Source organism: Podarcis muralis, chromosome 8, assembly GCF_964188315.1.
Source record: "Podarcis muralis chromosome 8, rPodMur119.hap1.1, whole genome shotgun sequence".
In the NCBI taxonomy this organism is placed as follows: Eukaryota; Metazoa; Chordata; class Lepidosauria; order Squamata; family Lacertidae; genus Podarcis; species Podarcis muralis.
In genome coordinates this window covers 83,740,535-83,763,273 of record NC_135662.1, presented here as the reverse complement: position 1 = coordinate 83,763,273, position 22,739 = coordinate 83,740,535, and the positions used below count along the sequence as shown (strand labels likewise).

Genomic DNA, 22,739 nt, shown 5'->3' with positions numbered 1-22,739 from the left:
TGGTTTTGCTGTATTGATTTTCTTATGTGAATCACCTTATAATCATTTTCGTGAAAGGCAATCTACAATTAATCAATCAATCAATCAATCAATCAATCAATCAATCCTTCCTTCTCCTCAATCCATTTTTCTTTTGTGTTGTGTCCTCTGTTTTTTAAATTAGTTTTTATTAAAGATTTTATTGTGTATCAAACAAACAGACAAAAAAGTACAGTGTCTCTACTTTCAATTCATAGTGTCTCTGCTTTCAATTCATAGAGTTTTTTTCACAGTTCGTTAACATTTGGTACTAGACACATATGCGATTGGGGGGAAAGAGAGAGGAAAGGGGAGAGACATATTGATCTTTTGTTCAGTTGTGTAGTATTCGTGCAGGGTTTTTATGTCAGCATTGTGTGGGTAGGTCCTCTAGATATCTATTCATTTATGATGGCATTGCGAGAGATTTGAGGGTCCAATGCTTGGTTGGTTGTGTTCAGTTAGCTGCAGTATGTTTTGCTTTTGTGTGTGTGGTACCTATTTATCTACTTGCACTGGCATGCTTTCGAACTGCTAGGTTGGCAGAAGCTAGGACAGAGCAACAGGAGCTCACCCCATCATGCGGATTCGAACCGTCAACCTTCTGATCAGCAAACCCATGAGGCTCAGTGATTTAGACCACAGTGCCACCCACGTCCCTTGTTACAGAGACAGAGCCTGGTGTGCAACAAGGTTTGGAAAAGAGGTGGATTTAGGGCAGCACGACTGGTTCCCCCGCCCAGGGCACAGGAGTCAAGGGTGCACCTTCCCAAAGTAAGCACTGGGCTTTGGGAAGGAGGCATGAGGGCTCTGGCAGGATCCTAGAGTCCTCCTGCCTCCTTCCCAAAGCCTAGTTAGCACTTGCCCAGCTTTAGGAAGGAGGTGGGAGGGAGTCTTGTGCCTCCTTCCCAAAGCTCGGTGCCTCCCTTCTCCGGCTTTTGGAAGGCAGCTTAGGGTGGAGTGGGGAACACGTCACATTTGGGCCTCACACAGGGCATCATATTACCAAGATCCACCCCTGCTTGGAAGTGAACTGAGGGCTTGTAAACCTCCATGACCTCCCATGTGGTGTGCTTCTTGCACCGTTGGACTAACAGTGTGGTAGACACTGTGTTACTTGGTCTTGGGGGGAAAAGATGCCGATGACAATCCTGGCTCCAGCACCATGGGCCTAGATGCTGTAGGATGTGGTTCAGCAGACACCTGACTGTCAACCACAGTTTAGTCGGACTGACCACCAGCGTCAGGGTCAGAAACCCAGTGCTGTCCCTCAGCTAGTGACACAAGAGCCTCCAACTGGGTGTCCCAGTCCCTGTGGGAGTGTCTTGACAACTCACTCCACTTGGCTACCTTGATACTATATCAACAGTAAAAACATGCACCATAGAAGATGCCCAAGCCGCCAGCCCACAAACATCCTGCCACAGTTTCTTCTGTTTCCTAATCACATACCGCAAAGAACAAGTCTTAAATCCCTTTCTTATGTCAATCCCACAGTGTCCAAATCTATCTGTCTCACCATTAATTTCTTCATAACATGCTTGCGGAGCACTTTTTGACTCTATAAACATTAAAAGGATTTTGATTAGAAGGACTAAAATGAAACATTTAATAGTTTTCTGTTAGCAATGCTCTTAACAGATACTTTCATATGTGTAAAAACATATCAGTCTGATGCATAAAGTCTGATATATTGGATTTCCCTCCGGAAATAATAAATTTGTTAGCCTTGAAGGTGCTGCAAGACTCTTTGTTTTCACTGAAGCAGAATAGTTTTGTTATTTAAAATATTTTCTTCATGCAGCACAGTTAAACAATGAAGATCACTGCAACATGTAGTGAAGGCCACCAACTTAGATGGATTTAGAAGTGGACTAGCAAAATTATGAATGGTAGGTCTATAAATAGCTACTAGCTATGACGGATCTATATACAGTATAACCTCCTGTAGAAAGAGGCAGAAGGAGCAGGAGAGCTACCGTATTTTTCGCTCTATAAGACGCATTTTCCCCCCTCCAAAAATTAAGGGGAAATGTGTGTGCGTCTTATGGAGCGAATGCAGGCTCCTTGGCTTCAGCGATAGCAACGCGAACCCTCCGAAGCACAGAGGGAGCACTCCCTCCGCGCTCCGGAGGCTTCGCGTTGCTTTCGCTGAAGCCTGGAGAGCAAGAGGGGTCGGTGCACACTGATCCCTCTTGCTCTCCTGGCTTGGCTTCGCTGGAGAGCCGCTGCGCAGCTTTCCCTCTCTGCGCAGCGCCCCTTCAGCGAAGTGGGAGGGGAAATGGAAGGGGCTCCGTTTCTTCTGCCGCTTTGCTGAAGGGGTGCTGAGCAGAGAGGGGGAGATTCCCCCCCCCTTGTTCTCCCCCTTTAAAACAAGGCGCATCCTATGGTCGGGTGCGTCCTATAGAGCAAAAAATACGCTACTTGTAGGCTTCCTATAGGCATCTCATTGGCTACGGTGAGAACAGAATCCTGGCTAGATAGGCCTTCAGAGGAAGCAGGATTCCTCATAAAGGCATTTGATGAAGGGCTTCACCAAAACAACCTAACTGAACAGGTTGGCATAGTGACTAACAACATTTTGGCTTGTGCCTAAGTGTAGTTAGGTAGCTAGTAGAGTGATTTTAAAGTTGGCATAAAATGCATAAAGCTGGTCATACCAGTCAGAATTCTGGTGGCCATCTTCTGCACCAAGGAAGAAGAAGCATGCCTTGGCAATCAGCCACATTGGGGACTAGTTGCAAATGCGGAAGGCAGCACAACTAATGCCATGGGCTTCCTCTTACAGCCAGCTTAGGTGAAAGGGCGGGTGTGTCAGGAGATCCCCCAAAACAGGGCGTGGGGAGAGGAGTGGGGAGATGATTTCATCTGCCGAGCAGAGATGCTTGCATTGTTGATGGAACGATCTAAATAGTGTGACGCTGAATTCTGCTCAAAGAGAGAAACCCAGGACTCATCGGATGGGCAAACTGGTATAAAAGCTGAGGAAAGCTCATGGTATAGGTGTGAATGGGCATGCACACACAATTTGGTTACAGAAGGAAGCTGTTTGTTTGTTTGTTTTCTTGCTTGTTGTTGTTTTTAAGGGTAAACATTTCACTTTGTTTTTAAAAGAAGCAAAAAAGCAAGTTGTCTCACTTACTTTCACCAAAAAGATCCTGACACTGTAGATCAGCCGACTGACAGGATCCACCATAACAGTAGCCAGAATTAGAGGCACAGCTATAGCCATTCTGGGCATAAACATTGCTTGGGCAGGATGCCGAACTGCCATTGCAGTACTCAGGGAAATCGCAGACACTATCTACAGCTGCTCTACAGATTGTGTTTCTTGGCTTGAACTAGGCGAAAAGGAAAAGGAAGAAGGAAAGGATCAAGAGCATTTTTCATGGAGGACTACAGCTAGGGTTGAGGAGGATTCCCGCCGCAGTGGTACCTATTTATCTACTTGCACTGGTGTGCTTTTGAACTGCTAGCTTGGCAGGAGCTGGGACAGAGCAATGGGAGCAACAAGGCTTTGATGAAGAATCCCATGGGAAACAGACTGTGGGACTATCTTACTGAACCAATATTATTATTATTATTATTATTAGTAGTAGTAGTAGTAGTACCATTTTATTATATATTTATTTATATCCTGCCTCTTCCCTAGAGATTAGTGAAGCCCTGCCTTGGGCTGAGCAGAAAAGGTACAAGAGTCTCTTCTGCCAGAAGACTAGATGAGTTGCCACTGAAGGTATAATTCTGAGTGCAGTGAGCCATCTTTGATCAGTAACTGCATTAGCCTGGTGGCCATGTGCATTGCTTTGCAATCAATAAAACCGTGTCTTCTTTCTGTGGTTTGGATTTCTCCTACATGGCCTACAGAACTCTGGTAAACCTTCACATTCACCTGTGTCAGTGCTTACATTGTTGCTGAGATCCCGAGATTCTTTCCCTATCCTTGAACAACACCAGCATTTAGTGCTGATATGGAAATCCTCAAAAGTGGCATTCCATCTTTAAAGGAAATTCTTCCTTGATCTGATTGCAGTTGAAAGTTAATTAGCATCTTACATCAGGCTGCAAATGGTTGTAACCTACTAAGTTCTACTCACAGTAGACCCACTGAAATTAATGAAACTAAACTTGCCATGTCCATTAACTTTTATGGGCCAGCTTTGTGCAGGATGAACATTGGCTGCAACACAGAGGTTACGGAGATAAAATTCAGAGGAAGTCAATTCAAACAAACTGAGGTGAATGTGTGGCTAAGGCAGTGAAGAGAGTACTTTAGCATCTTACCTGACAATTTTCACAGCACAATTCATTGCTGCACACTGCTCCACGGAGAAATGTACATGAGCTAGTACAACATTTACTGTACTTACATTCCTGAAAACAAAAATCATACAGCTTTTTGTTTGGGGTCAGGAAAGAGTTTAGACAGTGGAAAAAAAATATGAAAGTAAAAGCTGAAACTCCAAAGCTCTTTTTGTAAGCTGCTTTGAGGGTTGTTGTTTTATAATCAAGCAGAGTATAAATTTTATTAAATAAATAAAAGTAAAGGTTTTCTGCTACATTATGCTTTTTAACACAGAGGAATTTCAAAAGACAGGAAAAGACAAGAGAGAAAGGTTGACTTCAAATTTTACTCAAATAAACCTGACTATAATACTATTTTTAATATACAAAGCAATTCCCATGAGGCATCCCGAAGGTAAATTTAATTCCTAGGCAGATATATATGGGTCCCTAAACTAACCTGGCTCTAAGCCAATGAGCTTTTTGTACTGTTGTTTGGATAAAGAGTTAGTTTTAAATGCTTGACAGTAAACTGGTCTTCACACACACACACACACACACACACACACACATATGGTCTCCTGTTGGCTTTGGTTGGCTTTTCAGATAACTGCTACATAGTTTTTCATTTGATAACCATGTTGTTGATGTTTTTAAATTTCAAAAGCTGTGCTAGAAGAGAATGCGACAAGTATATTTCCAATTTAAACACATCAGGAGCAGGCAGAAACAACCAGAAGGGCTGTAGCTTAAGGTTACTAGATGTCCCCGTTTCCCAGGGACAGTCCCCGGATTTACAAATCAGTCCCCTGACAAAATCCTATCATTCCTACTGAAGTTAATAATAATAATAATTTTTATTTATTTATATCCCGCCCTCCCCAGCTGAAGCCGGGCTCAGGGCAGCTAACAACAATAAAATAATACAACATTCTAAAAACATTTCATTATAAAATTAATTCAAATCAAATTGATGGCAACCATTGGGCTAGAGTTCTGTGAAGATTGCCAGAGGAGGGAATCAGGCTGTGCCCTGGCCAAAGGCCTGGTGGAACAGCTCTGTCTTGCAGGCCCTGCGGAAAGATGTCAAGTCCCACAGGGCCCTAGTCTCTTGCGGCAGAGCGTTCCACCAGATCGGGGCCACAGCCGAAAAAGCCCTGGCTCTGGTTGAGGCCATCCTAATCTCTCTGTGGCCTGGGACCTCCAAGATGTTTTTGTTTGAAGTTGAAAAGTGTCCCCAGATTCACTGGAAAAAAAAATGTGGTAACCTTACCGTAGCTCAGTGCTAGAGCATCGGCTTTGAATGCAGAAGGTCCCAGGTTCAATCCCCATCATCTCCGGGTAGGACTGGGAGAGAATACTGCCTGAAACCTTGGAGAGCCGCTTGGTTTAAGGCAGCTGCCAGTTTTCTGAAAGGGGAGTTTGCAGTAGCCCTGGAGGCTTCCCAGAGCAAAAGTGGAAGGCAGGCAGAGGTAAAGGTAAAGGTAAAGGGACCCCTGACCATTAGGTCCACTCGTGACCGACTCTGGGGTTGTGCGCTCATCTCGCTTTACAGGCCGAGGGAGCTGGCATTTGTCTGCAGACAGCGAAGCCGCTTCTGGCGAACCAGAGCCACGCACGGAAACACCGTTTACCTTCCCGCCGGAGTGGTACCTATTTATCTACTTGCACTATGACGTGCTTTCGAACTGCTAGGTTGGCAGGAGCTGGGACTGAGCAATGGGAGCTCACCCCATTGCGGGGATTCGAACCGCCGACCTTCTGATCGGCAAGTCCTAGGCTCAGTGGTTTAACCCACAGCGCCACCCGCGTCCCTTAGGCAGAGGTAGTAGGTGGGAGTTATTCTAAATGTCTGCATCTCTGTTTATTTTAAATAATCAACCCAAGACCCCTGGAACAGGGCAGGACACACATTCAAATGAACAAACCTGGAAAACATTTAGGAGGTACTGACCTCTTCAGAGCCGCAGTCACACTTCTCTCCAGCTTCCAGAACTCCATTCCCACAAAGCGCTCTGCTTCTGGGACTTCGCTTCTTATAAAACAATTTTAAATTAGGTCGATTAGAGAGACAGTGGGCTCCTCTGAATTTAATGAAATATTGGAAGTCTTCAATGCTGCAGCTGCTAAAAGCTTTAATTCCACTTGAAAGTCTGAAACATAATACGATGAATCTGATATTATTATATGGCAAGCACACATACACACTCAACACATTTTTTAATAAAAAAAATACAAAAAAGAGCCCCTTCCTTCTTATGCATGCTGAATGGAGGGCTGCCGAGTGCAGTGTTAGAATTCCTGCTTCATGACTGCAGTCATGGGATTGTTGTCTTTCACATGACGTGGTATGTTTTGACTCCACAGAGTGGGAAGTGATGGAGACAGGATGTTTGTGTTACAGTGGTACCTCAGGTTAAGAACTTAATTCATTCCAGAGGTCCATTCTTAACTTGAAACTGTTCTTAACCTGAGGTACAACTTTAGCTAATGGGGCCCCCCGCTCCCGCTGTGCCGCCGCTGCACGATTTCTGTTCTCATCCTGAAGCAAAGTTCTTAACCTGAGGTACTATTTCTGGGTTAGTGGAGTCTGTAACCTGAAGCGTCTGTAACCTGAGGTACTACTGTACTGTGTTCCGTGAAGTGTTAAGACTATTGTCCTTTGTTCTTTCTCTTTGCTGTCTGATGCTAGAGAGAGAGGGAGCCATGTTGCAGTGCTCCATGTGTGTTTATATGTAAATAAAGTAGATTATCCAAAATGCTGAGTTGTTGAGGTCTGTTACGCAAGCTGCGCGAACTCTGCGGATCCCTAAGTGTGCCGGTGTCTGTTAGCATCGGTCGCTGTGATGTTCAGGCAGAAGAAAGCTTTTGAAGCCCCCGAACGATCGACCAGAAGGGAGAGAACATGCCAGTCGGGCATGTGTCTCTGCCAGGGTCCTACTCGATTGTAGGACGAGCGCCTGACATGCAGCAGGAGGCCAGGCCAGTCTCTGAAACCTGGAAGGTGACCTGAGCCACTTTTTTTGCACCAAAAAACAAATAAAAACCTTTTAACATTTTTATGAAGTTTTCAAGAAGTTTTGTAACAGTCTGCATAGCTGCAGACATGGCCCCGAGGCATCATATCAAATCACTATAAAACAATAAAAGGTAGGATCCAGTTTTAAAAATGAGTACTTATTTTGTCCTACTTTCAGGTGGTCAACATCCACACCATAGATTTAAAGCACATGACTTCCCCCAATTAATCTGGGAATTGTAGTATACCGCTCATAGAGCTACACTTCACAACCACTAAGTTTAGTTTCCATGATTCTTGGAGGGAAGCCATGTATTTTAAATGTAAATTGTGGGTGTTTTGCAATTATTGAAAGAATGCAAAAGACCCGAAAGAACTTGCTGTCTAGAGGCAAAAGGAGAAATGAGTGCACACAGCATGATCCCTCTTTAAAACCACCTCCAATTATCTTGAGGGGAGAAATAACATAGGTCTCCAGTGTTAAACAAGCTTTACACTTTCTACTTATTGGATTTTCCCCCAGTTATATTTGGTACAAAATGATAACAGCAGATACCAAATCTATCAATAGCAGTGGAAGATTTTTGGCTCTTCAAAGTTTGCTAATGCACAAGCCCTATTGTATACACAGGTATAGCAGAACTTCTATAATTGATGCTTTTGAATTATGGTGCTGGAGGAGACTCTGGAGAGTCCCATGGACTGCAAGAAGATCAAACGTATCCATTCTTAAGGAAATCAGCCCTGAGTGCTCACTGGAAGGACAGATCCTGAAGCTGAGGCTCCAATACTTTGCCCACCTCATGAGAAGAGAAGACTTCCCAGAAAAGACCCTGATGTTGGGAAAGATGGAGGGCACAAGGAGAAGGGGACGACAGAGGACGAGATGGTTGGACAGTGCTCTCGAAGCTACCAGCATGAGTTTGACCAAACTGCCGGAGGCAGTGGAAGATAGGAGTGCCTGGCGTGGTCTGGTCCAGGGGGTCACAAAGAGTCGGACACGACTAAACAACAACATAGCAGAACTTCACCCCTTATGGCAGGAGTGGGGAACATCAGACCCACAGGCATAATTAGGCTTTCCTGGCCTCTGAATTTCTCCCAGAATTTGAGGGAAAGTTTTTAGCGTGTGGTGTTGTATTGTGCTTTTACTATTTTTTGTTGGGAGCAGCCCAGAGTGACTGGGGCAACCCAGTCAGATAGGCAACATATAAATAAATGTCGCTGTTGTCGTTGACAAACCACAGGAGATAAGCCTGTGCCTGTTCTTTGATGGTAAATTGCAGAAGAGTAGCCACCATTTAGGGACGTGGGTGGCGCTGTGGGTAAAAGCCTCAGCGCCTAGGGCTTGCCGATCGAAAGGTCGGCGGTTCGAATCCCCGCGGCGGGGTGCGCTCCCACTGCTCGGTCCCAGCGCCTGCCAACCTAGCAGTTCGAAAGCACCCCCGGGTGCAAGTAGATAAATAGGGACCGCTTACTAGCGGGAAGGTAAACAGCGTTTCCGTGTGTGGCTCTGGCTCGCCAGAGCAGCAATGTCACGCTGGCCACGTGACCCGGAAGTGTCTCCGGACAGCGCTGGCCCCCGGCCTCTAGAGTGAGATGGGCGCACAACCCTAGAGTCTGTCAAGACTGACCCGTACGGGCAGGGGTACCTTTACCTTTACCTAGCCACCATTTCTGTTATCTCCAATCTCAGTACAGTGTTGAGATAGGAGATGAGCTCTGCTGCTGCCTTCCACTTTCAAAAGTGCAAGGAGAGGCTTATGTCCAGTCCTAACACTGAGCTGCTCAGTGCAATAGTCATAGTACTTACACTGCTTCCGTGTTCATGATGCAGACGAAGCCTCCTGGGCACTTGCACTCTTTGCCATTGTCATATTCCATCCCCAGGTTAAGGCCCAGCAATTGGGCCAGAATGACGGAGAATGGCTCTTTGCTCATGGACTTCTGATACTAAAAGGAAGAGGGAAAACTGGAATCAGGAACCAGATTATTCCACTCCATTATGGGTGACTAAATGCAAACAAGTCTCTTAGGACCGTATTTTAGGAGCTTCTCAGTACAGTGGTACCTCGGGTTACAGATGCTTCAGGTTACAGATGCTTCAGGTTACAGACTCCGCTAACCCAGAAGTAGTACCTCGGGTTAAGAACTTTGCTTCAGGATGAGAACAGAAATTCCGTGGCGGCGGCATGGCGGCAGCAAGAGGCCCCATTAGCTAAAGTGGTACCTCAGGTTAAGAACAGTTTCAGGTTAAGAACGGACCTCCAGAATGAATTAAGTTCTTATGATAAAATGGGCGCAAGACATTGGCTATAATATTATGTTTGCTGACTGGGAACGGTTATGGACCACTGGTGTGAAATTCACGGCATGTAATGCCCTGAAAGAAAATATTATGAAAATGATATATAGGTGGTACATGACCCCAGTCAAGCTTGAAAAAATATACCATTTGCCAGACAATAAGTGTTGGAAATGTAAAGAAACTGAGGGAACATTCTTTCACCTTTGGTGGACGTGCCCAAGGGTTAAGGCTTTCTGGGAAATGATCTATAATGAACTGAAAAAGGTATTTAAATATACCTTCCCTAAGAAACCAGAGGCCTTCCTTTTGGGCATTGTTGGCCAAATGGTGCCAAGAAAGGACAGAACTTTCTTTATGTATGCAGTAACAGCAGCAAGAATACTTATCGCAAAGCACTGGAAGACACAAGATTTGCCCACTCTGGAAGAATGGCAGATGCAACTGATAGACTATATGGAATTGGCAGAAATGACTGGCAGAATCCGAGACCTGGGAGAAGAGCTAGTGGAAGAGGACTGGAAGAAATTTAAAGACTACTTGCAAAAGTATTGCAAATTGTATGAATGTTAGAATGATGCGGGATATAAAGATAATATGGTATTAGTGATATAGTTGAAAGGAGTATGTAAAAAAATGGTTTACAGAACAAAGGTGAAGTCAGAATAATATTATGTCAAACTTAAATAAAATGAAAAAATGGGGAAAAATTGGAGGCATAATAGTTGAAATGTATAATATGAAATAAGATTTGAAAGAAGGTGAGGCATTGCTGAATAAGATTGTGTAAAAGGGAACACAGAAAAGGGAGATGTGAGGGAGTCTGGAAGGAGGATTACGAGAACAATATCTAAGAAAATGGTTTTTCTTTTTTTATGTCTTTTTTATGTCTTTTTACTTTGCTTTTTATTGATTGTGATGGTGTTTTTTCTTTTTTCTTATTCTGTTTTGTGAAGTTTGTTTTATTGTTTGAAACTTTAATAAATATCTTTTAAAAAAACACAGAATGAATTAAGTTCTTAACCCAAGGTACTGTATTTAAGTTCATTTTGTAGAACCTAAGATCATATTGTACTTTGCTCTAAAGACAGGGAAGTTGAATACGCACCCCTGTTCATACCCTAAGGGTGTGTCTGCAGAGCATGTTCAATCTGAAGGGTCACAGGTTACCCACCCCTGCAATACCTAAATCCAAGACAGGCAACATATACAAGAAAGTTCAGCAATACTGTACCAAAGCAACTCCTGCATCAAAATTCCGGACGCACAGCTTCCCCATAAATCCTGCTCCTATATAATTAGGTTTCTCCCTGTAACTAAAACACAAAAGTAGATGGTGGAGTAGCTAAAGGGATTGTGTCTTCAAAAGAAATGGCAAAGTCTTCACATAATCAAGAAGGTGTGGAGAACATTACATACACAGTGGCTTTCCCAGGTCTTGTTGTCACAGCTGGTCCCTTCACCATCATTTGCCCACAATCCCAGGTGAGCAATCTGCTATTTAGCTCTAACATCTGCTGGAATCTTTCAGTAGAAGGGAAACTTTTCCTGGCAGGGGCCCCTGAGCTGTGCTTCTATGCTTTCAAGTATCTCTGCCTGCTGTCCACTGGTTGCGGCTTTCTGTAGCTACCACTCAATCAGTGTCAGTTTTTTAAATTAAGTTTAGAATTAGATGCATGGTGAAGCAAGAGAAGGACACCATTTTCTTGTGCAGGTTCTGTCTTGCATCTATGACAGGTGCTTTGCCAACTTGGTGCTGTCCAGTTGTTTGGGATTACAACTCTCATCAGCCACAGCCAACAGATTGCTGGATATGACAGAAACTGTAATCCAAAACATCTGGAGGGCACCAGGTTGGCGAAGTCTCTGTCTCTCACATACCCTTCGGTTGGAGTTTTCTCTTAGATGGGCTTTTCTTTGGATCCATCGATAATGTGAACATAACATCCTACAGTTGTCCAAAGATGCAGTTGATTTCTCTTCCTTATGCTGCCCCACATCAAGAGCATTTAACGTGGCACAACTATTATTTGATATGTAGACATTTTTCATCACATCTTCATCCAAGGAACTCAGGCAACTCTGTGACATAATGCTTTGTGAGGAAAGGCACGGTATAAATACTGTGTTGGATTCAACTAACTGGTCCAAACTTATGCAAAGACTTAAACTAGTACAATGGGGCTTTCTCCCCTCTCCCCCACGCCCTCTAATTCACTGGGGGCAGGATCCTGAGTACTCAAAGAACAGCATGGGGGGGGGGGGAGATGGTTCCATGAGGCAAGCAGAAATGCTTGCACTGACATGACATTTGTAACAGAGCAATGCTGGATTTATTCCTTGATAAACAAATACAGTGGTACCTCGGGTTACATACGCTTCGGGTTACATACGCTTCAGGTTACAGACTCCGCTAACCCAGAAATAGTTGTTTAGTCATTTAGTCGTGCCCGACTCTTCGTGACCCCATGGACCAGAGCACGCCAGGCACTCCTGTCTTCCACTGCCTCCCGCAGTTTGGTCAAACTCATGCTGGTAGCTTCAAGAACACTGTCCAGCCATCTCATCCTCTGTTGTCCCCTTCTCCTTGTGCCCTCCATCTTTCCCAACATCAGGGTATTTTCCAGGGAGTCTTCTCTTCTCATGAGGTGGCCAAAGTATTGGAGCCTCAGCTTCAGGATCTATCCTTCCAGTGAGCGCTCAGGGCTGATTTCCTTTAGAATGGAGAGGTTTGATCTTCTTTCAGTCCATGGGACTCTCAAGAGTCTCCTCCAGCACCAGAAATAGTACCTCGGGTTAAGAACTTTGCTTCAGGATGAGAACAGAAATCGTGCTCTGGCGGCATGGCAGCAGCAGGAGGCCCCATTAGCTAAAGTGGTGCTTCAGGTTAAGAACAGTTTCAGGTTAAGAACGGACCTCCAGAACGAATTAAGTACTTAACCCGAGGTACCACTGTACAAAATGATGGACCAAGATTATTCAGTGAGCTTCATGGCTGAAGAGGAATCTGGAAACAGGTCTCTCTGGTTTAACTCTGGTATGCTATCTACAACACAGTGACTGATCATAGGCACTTTTTATTTCAGCTTTACCTATGGAAAGGTCGGTTCACTTTCTATGGCCAGCTGCTGGCGCTCTTACAATGCTATATTTTTCAGATATCTGCACAAAAAGGCTGAAAATCCTTTGATCCTAATAGCGCAATCCCAAACCCAGCAGTAGGTCCCATTAAGCTCAACAGGGCATGCTCCTAGGAAAGTGGGCAGGATTTCCACTAACTGGTCTGAGGGCTGACATTAACACATAGTTTCCTTTGTGAGACAGGCGTTAGCCACATGAAGCAGGGAATGGGGCAGCAACCAGGCATGGCGACATGACAGCCCTTGTAGGAAATTAGTACATTAAAAGCCATCAGGGCAGCCACCTGCTTTTGCTTATGAAGCCCATTAGAGAGACAATACACCATAACACTCCCAGATGCTTTTGCAGCCCCCTTTTCAACATGTAGCCTGGCGGCTGGATCAGGCCAAAGGCCCATCTAGTGCAACATCCTGTTCTCAGTGGCCAAGCGGGGTCTCAACGCAAGAGCACTCTTCTCACTTGTGAGTCCCACCAAGTGTATTCAGAGGCATTCTACCACTGACAGTGGAGGGAGAACATACTGTATTTTTTGCTCTATAAGACTCACTTTTCCCCTCCTAAAAAGTAAGGGGAAATGTGTGTGCGTCTTATGGAGCGAATGCAGGCTGCGCAGCTATCCCAGAAGCCAGAACAGCAAGAGGGATTGTTGCTTTCGCTGCGCAGCGATCCCTCTTGCTGTTCTGGCTTCTGAGATTCAGAATATTTTTTTCTTGTTTTCCTCCTCCAAAAACTAGGTGCGTCTTGTGGTCTGGTGCGTCTTATAGAGCGAAAAATACAACAATTATCATTTTCTAGCTGCTTGAGTTGTTAAACAAAAGAAAACATGTAGAGTCATCCCTCAGACCACCATGTAAGTGTTTTTTTTAAAAAAACTACTACATTTGGGATGATTTTTCAGTGGGGGGGGGGGAATTCTGCACATGGAATGTGCAAACAACAAATGTAAAATGTGAGCACATGCAAAACGGCTATATGAAGTGGGCTGAAACTGATCTGTCTGTCCCCAGTTTGCACAGCACTGCATTTTAATGCTAGGCTATGTTATTTATATTTGCTACCTACTCTACGGAAGAAATATTGTTGAAGGGCACAATGCTCTGTAATAAATATTTCAGTAAAGTGTTAGAGCTATGGCTCAGGGGTGGAATGCCTGCTTTCCACGCAGAAGGTTCCAGGCTCAATCCCCACCAGAAAGATGCCTCTATGAAATGTTAGAGAACAACAACACTGACTCGGGCCCCACACTGTGGGTGCCCAGCACACCCCACATCATGACGTTGTAGTGCAGGGCGTGAGCTCCAGCAGCAAGTCCACTGGACCCCTCCCACCTGAACTCCACACTTTCTTCCACCCTCTGCCCAAACTCCGCACTCTCTCTTCCATGGGGCGTGGTGGCCACGCACCTGGCCCCGCATTTTGTGGGTGCCCAGCCCCTATATGTGGAATCTTGTGGGTGCTTGGGCACCCAGAGCCCCAGGGAGAAAGCACCTATGTTAGTGAGTCACTATCTCTCAGTGTAGATGAGTATGCATGCTATAGCAATATCAGAGTGCTGTATATGAGAAAATATATCTCCTTACACTAACAAAAGTGCCAGATCATGAGGCCGTAGAACAAGATATGAATTTTTCCAACGTAGAAATTTTCGTAGTAACACATCGGGCTCTCCTGATGTTGAGATTTTATTATGGTCCGTCCAGAACTCCAAAGAAGATAGAACAACTGTAATGTTAAGGCTAGAAAACATCTGAAAAGATGGAAAGAATGCAAGCTCAAATAAAGGCAGAGCAAAATACATGTTCGGCGGTTCCAACTTAATTTTTGACGAATTCATTACAGTGGTGCCTCGCAAGACGAAATTAATCCATTCCGCGAGTCTCTTCGTCTTGCGGTTTTTTCGTCTTGCGAAGCACGGCTATTAGCGGCTTAGCGGCTATTAACGGCTTAGCAGCTTAGCGGCTATTAACGGCTTAGCGGCTTTAAGAAAAAGGAAACAAACTCGCAAGAACTCGCAAGACGTTTCGTCTTGCGAAGCAAGCCCATAGGGAAATTTGTCTTGCAGAACGACTCAAAAAACGGAAAACTCTTTCGTCTAGCGAGTTTTTCGTCTTGCGAGGCATTCGTCTTGCGGGGCACCACTGTATAAAGATTTGGGTGATTGTAAGAGCCTGGTCCTAATTTGTGCCAGGGCTCACCAGTTTGCCATTACACGTGCAAGACGCCAGGGGCTCAGGGCTGGTGTGCCCATGAGGCAAATGAGGGGGTGGCCTCAGGGAGGCAGCCTCCAGACAACGGGGGGGGGGGCACCACAGTGCACACATTGCGACACACACACTGTCCGGTTGCGTGTCGATGGTGGGCAGCGAGTGGCAACTGCTGTGACAGATAGAATCAGTCACCCATATCCTGGTATCAGATAATTCAATCTAATCTTATTAATCTGTAGGTTGTTAGTAGGGAGTGGCCATTCAAACAAATGTAAGCCTTCAGGATTGGGGGGGGGGGAGGGATAAGGTGGAGATAGTAGCCAGGTTTTGGTAACATGAATGTTACCAAATTCATGAATGTTATACTACACGTAACATAAGTGTTAGATGCAGGTTTCTGATGAGTGATTTTTTTTTGTACTGAACCCTACTGGAATTTTGTACATACACCTATTATTATTATTATTATTATTATTATTATTTCTACCCCACCCATCTGGCTGGGTTTCCCCAGCCACTCAGGGCGGCTTTCAACAGAACATTAAAAACAGAATAAAACTTCAAACATTAAAAACTTCCCTAAACAGGGCTGCCTTCAGATGTCTTCTAAAAGTCAGATAGTTGTTTATTTCCTTGGCATCTGATGGGAGGGCATTCCACAGGGCGGGTGCCACTTCCGAGAAGGCCCTCTGCCTGGCTCCTTGTAACCTCACTTCTCACAGTGAAGGAGGCATACAAGGTGCCATCCAACTGTCTTAGGGATTCTACTCTGCATTTTGTGTAGGGTTTATTCCTTAGCCTTTTCTTCTCCCACAAGGCAGCAGAGGTTTAGGACCAGAGTTTCCCTTCTTCCCAGGTTGATGAGCCCCATCTGCCCCTCACTTCCCTCTACAACACATGCAGAAACCGCCTTCTTGACTGTTGGACCCACTCTTAGTCTCGTCTCGTCTGCTCAATCTGCTGGAGTCTGTCTTTGCATGCAGGGGAAGACCCTAACTCACCAAGGGGTTGAGACCCATTCGCTACCCTCACCTGGTTTAGCCAGCCAGCCAAAGCTGTTCCTGGGGTGTGGCCACTGTTGTATGCTGAGAGCTTCTAGGAACCACGGGTGAGAGCTGAGTGCAGGGTGGCAACCAAAGTGGACAAACTACCCCAGAAGGAGCATGATGTGTCCCCCACCAGAGTACTACCCCTCTCCTAACACTCTATACACCCTTGTGTTAAACTATGGTTTAACATTATGTCCTAAAAGGGTCAGACATGCCAATCTTGTCTTCTGTTGTAGGGTCAGTACCACTGAAACCATGCATGCTATTTAAGTTAGTCACAACTAAGTGGTGTCTCGATTTAAATGGAATGTAATCAATACTAACTTAGCTGGATCAAGACCTAATTGTCTAACATAACAGAACATAATGATCAGTGTTGGCCATTTATTTATTTGCATACATTATTTATATGCTCCCTTTCCAAGATGAACGTTTAATGTAACATTGTAATGTTGAAATAGGATTAAGGTTACCAGATTTTTTTTTCAATGAATCCGGGGACACTTTTCAACTTCTTACTAAATAGACTGAATTTGTCAGGGGACTGATTTGTAAATCTGGGGACTGTCCCCGGGAAACAGGGACATTTGGTAACCTTAAATAAGATCACAAGCCATGACCTCATGAGTGTGCATGTACAGTGGTACCTCAGGTTACAGACGCTTCAGGTTACAGACTCCGCTAACCCAGAACTAGTACCTCAGGTTAAGAACTTTGCTTCAGGATGAGAACAGAAATTGCGCGGTGGCGGTGTGGTGGCAGTGGGAGGCCCCATTCGCTAAAGTGGTACCTCAGGTTAAGAACAGTTTCAGGTTAAGAACAGACCTCCAGAACAAATTAAGTTCTTAACCCTAGGTACCGCTGTATTCCTATCATCCAATGCTATGCAATTACTTTGCCAGAGCAGATGCTTGCAAGACAAGGCTGTTAAGAGTGATAGCCAAGTGAAAACACCCAAGTGGCTCTTGTTAGTACAAAAGAAAAACAAAACATGCCAGTCACTTACACTGTTGACAAAACCAATAAGCTGTGCTATGCTGTCGGTTACAATTTCTTTGCTTCCACCCAAAAAGTTGTACTGGAGAGAAAAAGAGTTGCGTGCATCATAGCAAAAATAAACAATAAAATAGACAATAGTTATGGTAGACTGCCATACTGTCTGTAGGATAGCAGTGAATCAAACAACCTTAGCAGGGTGAGATGCTCCTCAGGGTCCTCAACAATCTCCTGTCATGCTTGAATTGCAGTCTACTGCTAATAGGCTAAGTGAGTATACGGTGTTATCTCATTTTATACTCGGTAGTAGCCCTGCAAACCAGATTAGACTGAGAGAAAATGGCTAGGCCAAGTTGACCCTATATGCCAAATCTCACCATCTAAGACCAACACTCTAACCACTACACCAGCGGTTTTCAACCCGTGTGCCATGGCACCCTGGGATGCCTAAAAGATGGACAGGGGTGCCGAAGGCAACACTGGCCCCTGTCCCTCTTCCCTTCCCTCCCTCCTCTGATGCCCTCTTGCGTCTGCCTCCCAAAGGAGGAGCTGTTTGCTGCAGCAAGCCTGGCTACAAGCTCCGCAGGCGAATGGTGCCTCTGAGGCTGGCCAGGGGATGCTGGTTGCCAGAAGCTGAGGTGGCCTCGGAGTAAGCAAGCAAGTGGGTGAGGGAGCCCAGCCAGCCCTTACTGTTGAGAATGGATGAATAAGTAGGAAGCCAGCCAGCCAGGCGCCATGCTGGCCTTTCTTGTGCCTTCCTGGGAGCTGAGTGCCAAAGGGAGCCTTCCCACCCTGCAGGCCTGGTGCAACCCACAGCAGCCTCCCAAGCTGAGTATGGTGCTGGCCTCACGTTTACCTTCGGCCAATGTCCATTGGGCCGCTAAGGCTGGGGGCATCCTCTTCCCAGGGCCTCTTTGGGGTGGTTCAGAGACCAGGGGCAGAGGCGGCAGCTGCCTGGAGGACTCCCAAGAAGAGGAGGCCGAGGGAATACTCCACAAGGGAGGGTGTTCGAAAAGGGGTGAGAGGCTGCAGGCAAGGGGTGACATAACTTGGTTTCTGAGGCTTGGGGTGTGTTTCCCCACAGGGCAGCTGCAGAAAGAATGTAGTTGGTCAAGGGAGCATGGACTCAAAAAGGTTGGAAACCTCTGCACAACACCATGCCGGTTCAATGAATTGCCCTTGCTAGCATTCTAAGAAGATGTATTTCTCGTGGTCAGTAACTTACCAAACCCTTATCCAAAACGATATACATTTCGATGTATCTGTGTACTTTAGTGACATCTGACAGTGGCTGAGGAAAGACAAAATAAATCACATTTAGTAAAAAAAATTGTATTTTGGTCCCTGGAGCTTTTATAATGCAAAATGGGTTAACGTTAGCAGCAGATTACTAGAACCAAGCCTGCATCAAGCTGCCCAACTGAAAAAAAAATCACTTCAAAAGCTGTGCATTTGTTCAGTTCACCTAACAGTGGTTCTCACATTCCCAATTTATTCATCTACAGAAAATCTCTCCAGAATAGGCACCAATGCACTCAAGTCCCATTGCTGTCTAAGGGTTTCAGCAGAGGAGTGTGGATAATGTTTTAAAAATCCAAAGCAGCATTCGGAAAATATGCACAGCTGTGCCCAGAAAGGTGTCAACCTGATGGTATTATTACCTCTTGCATTTATTCACCATTTACTAGATAAAATGTCTTAAGTCGTCTTAAAAACGGATACAAGTACAGATGTTTAAAACAAATATCAAAAATAAAAATAAACTGGAAGTGTTCATTCTGCAATACTATAGAAAGGATAAATCCTATGCCACACTACTAAGAGATGAACACCACAACCGGCTATACGATATGACCCCAATTAGGGATCAAATTAAACCTAAAAGTTTAAAATGGTGGTGCCATGTGCACCTCCCCAAAGGCAGCATTCCACAACTGGGGAGTCACCAGTGAAAAGTCCCATGTTCAGGTTGCCACTATCCGCACTACCCTCAGACAGGGCCCACTAAGAAGGGCCTCGGGTGAGAAACACAGGAAGGTGGCTCAGGATGGCTCCACTCTGCTCCGTTGGGGATGAAATCATTCCGGCGGCATCAGCACTGAGGGCTGGGCTGGCATCCCTCAACCCAGTGCGCGTGCGCCCTCCCCCCACCTGGCACATGCACACACGCACCCCGGACGCCAGCAACCAATGCTATGCCACTGCCTTTTTCTGTTATTTTTAATTTTTTAAAACTTATTCTCCATATCCTGTGTACAGGTACATCACAGACATCCAGTGCAGGTAAGTTATGCAATGAGCATACAAAGGAAAATACACTTTTCCCCACCCCAGTAGCTATTGTCTATTTATTGCATTGCATCTGTACTGTAAGCCTACTAACTCAGGTTCTCAGGGAGGACTCCAAATAAAAAATGAATATTGATGGTAATCACTCCTAAAGGCCAGTTTAAGAAGGCAAGAAACCTCTTAGCACTTACCGCATTATCTGAGAGCAACTTATAAGGCATGCCCTCGCTCCCCAGTTGTCTTTCTGTAGATGGCAAATCTTCTCTCCTAAGTAGACTCTGGAGGTTTTTGTTGTTTATTTGATAAATCAGGTGCTCAAAATTAGCCGAGTCTTTCAAATGCTCAACTCCGTAGCTGACATTCTCAAACTGCAACAGCCCTCTGGAAAAAATAGAAAGTACTAGCCAAGGTTCAAGGAGACTATAGGAAAAGTGAGGTTAAAGGTAAAGGGACCCCTGACCGTTAGGTCCAGTCATGGCCGACTCTGGGGTTGCGGTGCCCATCTCGCTTTATTGGCCGAGGGAGCTGGCGTACAGCTTCTGGGTCATGTGGTCAGCATGATTAAGCCGCTTCTGGCAAACCAGATCAGTGCACGGAAACGCCATTTACCTTCCCGCCGGAGTGGTGCCTATTTATCTACTTGCACTTTGACACAATTAGCTGCTTCTGTGCAGCATCATTTTGAGCATCTGCGCATGTGCGAGTGGTGAAACCCGGAAGTAATGCGCTCCATTACTTCCGGGTCGTCACGGAGCGCAACCCGAAAATGCTCAACCTGAAGCTACTTCAACCCAAGGTATGAATGTATAGAGAAGGAAAAGGCTGGCATAAGGGCTGCCGATTAATCCCTGGAGTCTGCTAGCCCTGTGTTTGGGCACACAGTATCTTAGGGTGCTGGCCATCTCGTCCGGATACCTCATTAAGGGACAGGGGTATTTAGCTGTCTACTGGAATGCTTAAGCAGGGCCTCGACTTACGCTCAACCTGCATGTTTGTAAATAAGCTCAAATATTACAAAACACAAATTAAGTCTCCAGTGATTTCCTTCCAGAGGAAACCAAACCTGGGTAGGCACCACACCTGGGAACTTTCCACTGCTCAGAGAAGAGCAAATATACTGGGCTGCTGCAAACTTCCACTGAAGAAAGTCAGGAGTGTGAAACACAAGGATGGGGATGGGAGAGACAGGACATATACTGCATGTACTTTTGTGTAACATCTGGTGCCTGGATAATGCCAATGACAGGTTGCTGCTAGGCTTGACAGATAATTGACTTAGGCTGTTGAAATCACTTACCTGAGCCCATGACAGGTGCTGAGTATTGCAACAGAGTTTGGGAATCCTTGTATGTATCCTTGATAGAAGCATTCACCCTAAAGTTATTTTTTAAAATTAGAAAAAAGCAACTGATGCAGCATTTACACAATTGAAATTCTCTATCAACTAGGCTTACATGCAGTTTTTAACCCTCCCCCTCCTGCCGCACAGTTTCAATTCCCCCAGAATTGTGCTTCTAACCATCTTCTATCCATTCAAGTCGATAGCTTGTCTTAGAAAGAGAGAGCCTAGCCACAGTTATTTGTGCTGTTCAGGGGAATTACTATTATCTATCAAATGTGTGCACTCCATCTGAGGATCACAGGGCAGTTTTCAATGTAAAAATACAAAAATAGATTATTGTAGTAACAAGTAAAAACAATAACTACCACCCACTGTTTAAAAGGCCATAGATTGTTTAATCAGCCAGAGGCCTGGGAGAAGAGGAATATGTTCTTGCCTGGCCCCCAGAGATATGTAACAAAGGTGCCAGATGAGCCTTCCTGGGAGAGCATTCCATAAGCAGGGAGCCACCCCAGCCATTCTCATATTGCAGCCCTCTAGGTAAAGGTAAAGGACCCCTGGATGGCAACCATGGGATGTGGCGCTCATCTTGCTTCAGGCTGAGGGAGCCGGCGTTTGTCTGCAGATAACTTTCTGGGTCATGTGGCCAGCATGACTAAACTGCTACTGGCACAACAGAAACATTGTGATGGAAGCCAGAGCGCACAGAAACGCCATTACACTGCTTTTTACACTGCTTTTTGGGGGGTGGGGCAGAATCTTGCATGCAGGAATTTAGTAGAGTCATGGTACCCCACACACCCGTAACAATATTGTATTGCCTCAAAATGCTGTACAGGGAGGTGATATATCTGACAAGTGGTGTACAAACACTTAAAATCAATCAATAAATGTCTGAAATGACATGCAAACACAATTAAGAACCTTTACCTGAATATGTGGGGAACTGGGATTAACAAAGCCTCCTCGGTTGTACGTATAAACCCAAAAGTCATTGGGCAAAAATGTTCTGTGAAGAAAAGAACAAAATGATATTTACGTTGGCACTGCAAAAAGAATCACTGGCTTCCCTCTGGGAAAAGTCTCATAGGGTTGGGTTGAAGAGGTAACTAATGAAGATCCCCCTAGAACGCTGCACTTTGTCTTTGTCAGCTAGCAAGCTGAGGAACAGAAACAGGGGATGCTTCTGAAATATGCTGGCAGTGCTAAGTGGAGAGGTACAGCATTCATAAAAACTAGCAGCAAACTGCCTATCACAATGATGGAGGCCCAGCTCTTTACTGCAGTGCTTCCCATAAGTGAGGCCCAGATCACCTTGGGAGGTTGTGGGCTCTCTCTCATTGGGGGTTTCTAAGCAGAGGGTGAATGGCCCTCTGTCGTGGATGCTGTAGCTGAGATCCCTGCACTGCAGGGGTTTGAACTACAACTCCCATCATCCCTGACTAGCAAGACCAGTGGCAAGGGAAGATGGGAATTGTAGTCCAAAAACAGCTGGAGGCCCAAGGTTGGGAAACACTGGACTAGATGACCCAAGGGTCCCATCCAACTCAACAATTCCATGATTCTATGATTACACAGTGTCAGGGAATGGAGGGAGTGTTGTTCTCACCACAATGCTCTCTCCCTTTGCAGTGGTTTGCTTTTCCTCCCACTGAATTGAATGGTAACCATTAATTTCCACAGAGGAAATCCAAGGGTTGTTCTCAAGAGACACCATAGGGGGTGTTGAACTAAATATTTTATTTACTTTTGGTGTCCTTGGCAATTAATAAGCAATGCAGCCTGAGTGTTATTTCTTTATTGCTATTATTATATTTGTTTTATATGAAACTAATAAAACATGTATTATTATTTTTAAGGAAAAAGAATAAATTAAATTAGTTGGTGTCCTCATAGTCTTCTCCTGACTTCTGTTTCCAGGTCACACTAAAGCATAACCGCATGTTGGAATTATGGAATGACATTTTGGAAGCTGGTGTTTAAAGACAGAAATAGGAATAACAATATAAATTATAATCCAGGCTAGCTCCAGAATTTGGGGGGGGGGCAGAATCTCACATGAACTTTAGGCCTTTCTCTCAGTACCCCT

At 45.0% G+C, this 22,739-nt stretch overlaps 1 protein-coding gene across 3 annotated transcripts in view; it reads right to left on the bottom strand.

Moving 5' to 3' along the window:
* The window catches only part of LOC114601057 (disintegrin and metalloproteinase domain-containing protein 2-like), a 45,993-nt gene that overhangs the window by 15,856 nt on the left and 7,398 nt on the right, over nucleotides 1–22,739 (bottom strand). For all 3 annotated transcript variants that reach the window (XM_077933423.1, XM_028738061.2, XM_077933424.1), the window contains exons 4-15: nucleotides 21,581–21,659; nucleotides 20,606–20,682; nucleotides 19,500–19,689; nucleotides 18,245–18,310; nucleotides 17,030–17,101; nucleotides 14,348–14,514; nucleotides 10,861–10,942; nucleotides 9,135–9,274; nucleotides 6,257–6,455; nucleotides 4,303–4,392; nucleotides 3,161–3,359; nucleotides 1,471–1,579 (exon numbers count right to left, since the gene is read on the bottom strand). In XM_077933423.1, coding sequence (XP_077789549.1) covers nucleotides 1,471–1,579; nucleotides 3,161–3,359; nucleotides 4,303–4,392; nucleotides 6,257–6,455; nucleotides 9,135–9,274; nucleotides 10,861–10,942; nucleotides 14,348–14,514; nucleotides 17,030–17,101; nucleotides 18,245–18,310; nucleotides 19,500–19,689; nucleotides 20,606–20,682; nucleotides 21,581–21,659 — 1,470 coding nt within the window. The remainder of the gene's footprint in view (nucleotides 1–1,470; nucleotides 1,580–3,160; nucleotides 3,360–4,302; nucleotides 4,393–6,256; nucleotides 6,456–9,134; nucleotides 9,275–10,860; nucleotides 10,943–14,347; nucleotides 14,515–17,029; nucleotides 17,102–18,244; nucleotides 18,311–19,499; nucleotides 19,690–20,605; nucleotides 20,683–21,580; nucleotides 21,660–22,739) is intronic.